This window comes from Olea europaea, chromosome 21 (genome assembly GCF_002742605.1).
Source record: "Olea europaea var. sylvestris chromosome 21, O_europaea_v1, whole genome shotgun sequence".
Taxonomy (NCBI): domain Eukaryota; kingdom Viridiplantae; phylum Streptophyta; class Magnoliopsida; order Lamiales; family Oleaceae; genus Olea; species Olea europaea.
Window position 1 is genome coordinate 16,420,440 of NC_036257.1, and position 7,853 is coordinate 16,428,292.

At 33.4% G+C, this 7,853-nt stretch overlaps 1 protein-coding gene across 1 annotated transcript; it reads left to right on the forward strand.

Moving 5' to 3' along the window:
• Positions 1 to 1,918: 1,918 nt before the first annotated feature.
• On the forward strand, positions 1,919 to 3,882 carry LOC111370205 (agamous-like MADS-box protein AGL11). Its single transcript, XM_022991891.1, has 2 exons — positions 1,919 to 2,813; positions 3,879 to 3,882. Exons 1-2 carry the CDS (start codon positions 1,921 to 1,923, stop codon positions 3,880 to 3,882), a joined length of 897 nt encoding a protein of 298 aa, XP_022847659.1. The 5' UTR covers positions 1,919 to 1,920.
• The last annotated feature ends 3,971 nt before the right edge of the window (positions 3,883 to 7,853 follow it).

The window sequence follows — 7,853 nt, forward strand, 5'->3', positions numbered from 1 at the left end:
CATCTCACAATTTTGGTCTTTCCCCTTTTAAATATGTCCAAGTCAGTCCCACAAGTTTTGTATATTGCACTTTGGTCCCTATTCAACTTTTTCACTCAATTTTGGTCCTTTTATCCAAATTGATCCTACAAGTTCCAAAAGCTATCATATGAGTCCCCGAACTTTAATATCATTCGAAATTGGTCCCCTACAAGTACTGTAAAATGAATGTCCAAACTTTCTAAATGTTGAATTTCACTCCCTAAATTTGTAAATTTCTAGACTGTTATCTTAATGTTTCTTGTCAATCACATGCAATCCAATTAACAATTAATTATTCCAAATCAACTCCATATTAACTCAGAAACCTTCTTCTTCTTCATTTTTTTTTCAAAAACATCCAAATCCAAATTGTATCTCTAATTATCATATTTAGGCTAAATTATGTACAAACCTACTCAATTAGCAATTATTTATCATGTTTTATAGTATGGATAAGTGTGTAATGTACACTTACGAATATGTGATGAATTCGGAAGGAAAGCATCTACCATATTATACGTGCTACAAATTCACATATTATGAAACAATGCTTTATCCAATTCATGAACATCGACATAGATCTCAATATCCTGATGAATCATATGTCATGAACGAGAGCAATAGCCGTCTTTAACAAAAAAAAAAGAAAGACATCCTTGATTATATTTCGTAATTGAACAAGTTTAATGTTGAGCATAAAACACTTTTTGAATGTACTCATCAACTTAGGAGAAGCAATCAAAACTACCAAACAAAGGGCATTCTTCAAAAGACGAGTACAAAAATCGAATTTTTGACTTTAGTTCGCATTTGACATGTAGTACTGGGGTGTATTAACATTAGAATAAACAAGATATTTTAAGTTCTTTTTATACTACTTAATCCACGTTTCGAATTTGTATATTATTGACCATAATTACGGTAATCACTGAAAGAATCTTAAAAAGAAAATGCACTCACAAATACATATCTAAGATCATAATAACAATTAGGTAGAAAATTAAAGTTAAAAATAATGGATTTGAACTTCTGCGCGTAAATTTAATTGACTTCCTTTTTTTTCTTTTAGTTTTGTTACAGCCGTAAAGTGTCTTTGTCGGTAAGAAAGAATTAAATCCTAGTGAAACCCATAAGGTAATAAACCGAAAATTTGTAATCAAGAAAATCTTCATCGGTTTTTGAAGAATTTTCTTTCCATATAAATTCAACACCCACCTCCCCCCATTATTCTTTATAAGAACACATTCATTACTTAGATTAAGGTGTTTGAGATCGGAGAATTGAAGCCCAGAAACTCGTAAAGTAGTTTCTTGATTAAAGTTCTGTTCCTTAGATCAGAATTTATAATTTCCTGCAGCATTTTGATCAATTATTAATCAACAGTTCTGTTATTTTTTTTTATCAATCATCAATTCAGGATACTATTATTCTTTTTATCAATTACTAATAAAGGATTCTGTTACTTTTTATCAATTTTTTTTTAAATGCAGTTTTTTTGATGAATGGTTTTGGTGTTTAAAAAGGCAATAAATTAAAAATTTAGGATTATGCTATTTTGATAAGTTAATAACTAAATTTAAGTTCTTGATTTTTCCAATTTCTTGAGAGCAATGCATGTATTATGCACAACTCCGAACGGTAATGGCCATAAGCAAGTTTTTTATTGAAATCTTTGTATTATTTTGCTTGCAGTTTAGAATTTAAAAGCCCTAATTTCGATTCGAATTTGTAACAAAGTACTAATATTAAAATATAATTTGAATTTTCTTTATTTGTGTTTATTAGTTTAAATATTTTACTGATCTTTGCACTCGATACTTATAAATCAGTATCAGAAGTTAAAATTTTTAAAAGAAAAAAGGGAATGAGATTCTGATTATTGTGATTTTGTTTATGTAGATGGGACGAACAAAACTAACCCTGGAACTTAGAAATAACCACAAGGCATGCCGTGTAACTTTTGAAAAGAGAAGGAAAGGTTTGGAGAAGAAGGCTTATGAATTGTCGACTCTATGTGGAGTCAAAATAGGCATGATTCTCTACGGGCCAGCCGAAGGTGACGAACCAGTCAAGCCTATAATTTGGCCTGAAAATCGTGAAGAGATTGAAAATTTGATCAGCTCCTACAAGAAGAGATCAGATGATGATTGCAGACAAAGAACCTATGATTTGTCATTTTTCTTCAAGAATAAAGTGAAGAAAGTTCAAGAAGAGCTTGTGAGAACGCGTAACAAGGACATTGAAACTAAGTACCCAACTTGGGTTGCATCGTATGATAACTTGACATACGACGAACTGAAATACTTTAGTAGTCTTCTGCAGGCTAAGATTGAGAATGTCAAGTCTCGAATTAATTTGATGAATCAGAATCAAATGAATGCTCAATCAGTTCAAGAAAATATATACGTCTACCAACCTAAGTTGTATTATCAGCAGCAGCAATTTTTGATGCCACAGATTATTGACGGCTCATTCAATATGGCTGATCCGAGGCTGATGATGATGCCAATGAATGATGGTACATCGAGTAGTAGCAGCAACTATATATGTAATGATGAAGATACTTTCGGAAATTATACGTATAGCAATGGTGGTGAAAGCTGGGGCAATTATATTGGCAGTGAAATCCCTGTTTCCCATGGTTTAGAGTTCAGGGTACTCGACAATGTTCCTTTTTCCAATGCTGAGATGTGCTGTTATTTGCCAAACTTGTATCCAATGCCTCAGTACTCGCAGTTTCCTGTGTTTTCAAGTCCTACCTTCAACTGCAAGCAGCTAACACTGAAGATTATGTTGGAAAAAATGGTTAATGGGTCAACTTTGAGCCCAAATTTTAGTGGGACCCACCTTTTAATTAATATGGGACCTAGCATATTCACGTTCTACTCCACGAGATGATTAACGTGATATATTTATTTATCGAAAACCATTTAAAATTGAATGAAATATTAAGTGTTAAAGTAATCCATATAAACTAAGAATTATGGAAAAATTTGATTTTCTAAGCACTTATCCCATATAGGAAAATTAGGAAACTTTGGTGTGGTTTATAAGGTGGAAGTTTGGAATTGGGTTTGGGCCCCAAAGGGTACCAATAGTCTTTGGAAGGGGGAAGACCTATATCCTATTGGGTTCGGTCATAAACCCACACGCGCGCGCCGCCGCCGCCGTTCGTCCAACCGACCGGGAGCACGTGTCCGTGTCCGTGTCCGTGTCCGGTGCGGGTGCGAGTGGACCTTTACACTATATTAACTTTTTGGACAAAATTTATTTAAAATTTTGGGCCAAATTGTAAATAATAAAATTTTTGGGTACAATATGAAATTTAAATTTTTGGCTTATTCCGGGTGTTTTATTTTCTTTTAATAGCCGACTTTTTCGACTGTTTACCGACCAAACAGTCGACTGTTTACCGACCAAATAGTCGACTGTTAGCCGATTGTTAACCGATTTAACAGACACGACTTTTAAGAACAGTATGTCTGTTCGGATTTTTGAGGCTTGTCTGAAAGGTGATGACTGTTCGAATGGCCACGAACAAAGTCTATAAATAGCCAACCTTTCTACCATAAAATTTACACAATTTTCATTGCAAACTTTCTGTGCTTTGAATCTCATTTCCCTGTCTCTCGTTCTGATATTGTCTCGAAGTAAAACACACTTTGTTGAGTTCGTTGGAACTCCTGCAGATTGCAGTGCTGCTTCCGTAGGAGACGAAAATTCGTTCTATCCTGGGAAACGATTGATGGACGCCTTTAGCACCATTGAAGGCAGCAAATTCATTTTAAGGAAACATCGTGAAGTCGGTGGGCTCGAATTACAATTTTAGGATCTTGTTGATCAATTATTACATTCAGGTGATTCTGTCGGATTGTTTTCGAAGGAGTAACTTCAAACTCCAGAAACAACAGATTATCGTCGAAGGCATGATTATCAGCTCCACAATCCAATGTAGAAGAAACTTTTGCTGTGAAATTTATTTTAGGATTTGCTGGTTACTTTAGGCTCATTAACTGGACAGTCTAGTATAGTACTGATTTCGATCCATGTATCAACATAATTCTGCTGACTATGGATTTCTTCTGTTTTATCAATTTTGTTTGAAACCTCATTTTCTTGAGAGAAGGAGAAGGATCTCCCCTTTTATAGAATGATTTAAATGAATATAAAAAATAGTTAAACGTACATCAAACGCGTGTCTTAAAAAAGTTGACAAAAAAAATATTAATCGTCCAATTAAAAAAAAATGGCTCCGTGCAGCCAGAGGTAAAATAAAAAAAAAAAATGAATGTTGAAAATATAATCTAAATGAATGTTGAAAATAGTTAAACATTACATTTAAAAATGCTTATAACTCGTCTTTTTTCTTTAAAAAAATCAGTCATTTTATGATTTTTTTTTTCGCGACAACTTTTTAAATATAATTTACATCATTTTCTAAAAAAAATTTATGTGTATGACGTTAATTTTTTTTTTTTGGACGTAGGATAAATATTTACAACATTAGAAAGTATGTTTTCATAATAAAAGATGTCATAAAAGGAAGAAAATAATTATAATTGGGGATTTGGAAGGAAAACAGCGAATTTTGACCTTGAAAATGATGCCACGATGTGCGTGCAGAAAAGAGCTTTCCGAATTGGGGTTATGGGCACGATTTTGATAACCGTAGCCAAAATTATGGTCAAATTACCAAAAACACGTACTAAAAAAATAAACAAAAAAAAGAGGGCCTCCACGCTGCACGGAGAGTTGGTGAAACACTACGCGCGGTGCGGAGTGAGATCCTCTCCGTCGACACTTCTTTGCGTAGCACGAAGAGAAATCCAGCACTATTTTTTTTTTACTTTTTCACATTCACAAAAGCTGACAAGCTGTACTGTAGCTATTTAATACAAACAGGACAGCAAATAAAGGAGCCAACACTTTTTGACTTTAAATTCGTTTCCTAATTAAATATTTAATTTTATTCCCATTATTATGAAAGAGAATCCCACTTTAATTTCTTCTCACATATCATTGTTTCTTATGTAATGACAAAACATAGAAGCCAGAATTTTTTTACTTTAAAATTGACAGCAAATTCGATCGTATTCACTTTGTTCAAAGTGCTAATTAATGCGAATTGACAGCAAACAAAGTAGCCAACACTTTTTGACTTTAAATTCTTTCTTGTTAAAAAAAATAATGAAAGATAGACTCCGCGCAGCACAGAGATGAGCTCCGTGGTGCACAAAGCAGCAATTTTTTTCTCTGTTTTTATCTTCGATATAAACCTTTTCTTTTTCTCTCACTTCATTCATTCACACATTCTCTTTTTTTTGAGTTTTTTTTTTATTGACTCCTCGTTCCACAACAAAATAAAACCCTAAAAAGGAGGAAGAAGAAGGGTAAAATCCAACAAGTAAGATGAGACCGAGGCTCGAAGCAAGGTGGTAATATCTCATACTCTAACTACTATTCACTTTCATAGATGCTTTCGGTTTGATTTTTGAAGAGGAGGAAGGCATTGAAGTGGAAGGGACGAAGAGTTCTGAGAAATCAACGTCCTTTTGCCCTAAAGTTCCAACGACTGGTTTCGTCCTCCTCAACTGTGTTATTACGGTCAATATAAGGCGAGTTTTGATTTTGAAAATTTTTCCCCTTCATAAAAATTGTTTGAATCTCAAAATTTGTGGACTCTTCAATACAATTCACTTGTTTGAGATTTAGGTTATTCGTTTTTTGGATGCACCATTTTTTCTTATTGTTTAAAACAGATGACCCTTTTTGTTTGACTTGTCACCTTCGTGTAATCTGGAGAGGTTTTTGTAGTCCATCACTTCTTTCAATTCCGGCTCAACATTTATTTAACATTTCATTGCTTGTAAATGAATTGAATTTTTGGAATTTGTACTTAATTAATTTTAATTTATCAGTAATATTAATTATATCATTTCATTGCCTTTATATAAAAGAGTGAATGTTGGCTCTACTGTTCATTTTTTTGCCCTCCGATTCACACTGAAACTGGTTTCTTTACTGTTCATTATCTGGTTATTCAATAGGATATAGATATTTTACATAAAGAGCATTTTGCTTTCTTTTTCTTCATTCACTCTCTCTTTCTTTTTCACGAGTTTCTTTCTTGACAAACCAAGCCAAAGCAAACCCTAAGAAGGAGAGCAAAGGTAAGATTCAAACTAATTATTGGAATCGACCTTCAATTTCTTCCAATCCTGTAAATTTCTTCAATTTCTTGATCATTTCTGCAGATCCTGTGGAAAATTTTCCCTTTTTATGAAAGTTTAACTAAAATTTCAAACAAAGGCACGAGAGAAAATCGAACTATTTTCAGTTCAAGTAAAGATCTTGGAACAACAATACACGACAATAGCAAGAAGGTCTTATGATGATTCCAATTTCACAGGTATTTTGGAAAAATTTCGAGGTTTTCTCTAGATTTCAGAGAGGACAAACGAATTTTTCTAGTCTTTCTTATTTACTCAAAGAGAATTGATGGCAATTTCTACTGCAAAGATGGAATCCTAATGTGGTGGATATCGAGTGTTTTGAACTAATCGATTCTGGTCTTGTAACTATATTTAGCTAAAAGGTTGTGTAATTCAGGAAAAATTCATGGTGGATTATGTAAATACGGAAAGAGAGAGATTCTCTCAATTTCTGTTGCTTGAAATTCTTCAAATAATATTGCCAGAACATGGATAGTTTTCATTTTATTTGCATCAGAGGCCTGTTGAAAGAATTTTGTATGTTTGCTTTAGAATTGGAATTTTTTAGTCCTTGGTTTGAAAGGGTGGTCACAACATTATAGAAGAAGAGACCAATACATTTGAAGTTGGGTATACGAAAAGGTTGGAGAAAATCTAGACAAGATAAGATATATGGGGTTTTGATACCTTCAATGAAGTAAGTGGAGTGAAAATGGGTGCAACGATTTTACATTCTTTGACGGGTGATAATCTAGAATTGCAAATGCAAACAGGACAGCATTATAGAAGAAAAGCCAATGCATTGGAAGTTGGGTATACGAAAAGGTTGGAGAAAATCTAGACAAGATAAGATATATGGGGTTTTGATACCTTCAATGAAGTAAGTGGAGTGAAAATGGGTGCAACGATTTTACATTCTTTGACGGGTGATAATCTAGAATTGCAAATGCAAACAGGACAGCATTATAGAAGAAAAGCCAATGCATTGGAAGTTGGGTATACGAAAAGGTTGGAGAAATTCTAGACAAGACATTTGGGATTTTGATACCTTCATTGAAGTGAGGGGAGTGAAAATGGCTAAAAAAATTTTACATTCTTTGACAGGTGATAATCCAAAATTGCAAAAGCAAACATGATATATGACAGGCATCTTTCAACTATTCAATCATCAGCCTATTCTTACTGGGAGGTGCATCGTTGGCCACAGCACAAAGAAGCTGCCTCCTGGTCCCTATTTCTCATACTAATTGCTTACTATTGCTTATGATCAATAATCTTGTAGATGAATGTGCTATTTTAATGTTTTTCTTGCAAACGCTATAGACTGTTCACCGATAGAACTAAGTTTGTTTTAGTTCTTCAAAATGGATTCATTGAATATTAATTTTAAATAAATATATGATTCTCTTCTTGTTCAATATATTTCGTGCCACCTTTTAAGTTAATAATATACAAGAGAAGCCCTACGAGCATGATACAATGTGTTTTGCCCTATGAGCATGATGCAATTCAGCCCATTTCTTAGCAAAAATAATATGCCCAGTATATTGATTTTTGTTTCTTTTCATGACCTATATTTATCATTTCATATAAGTTTGCATATATAATGTCCATGGCCTC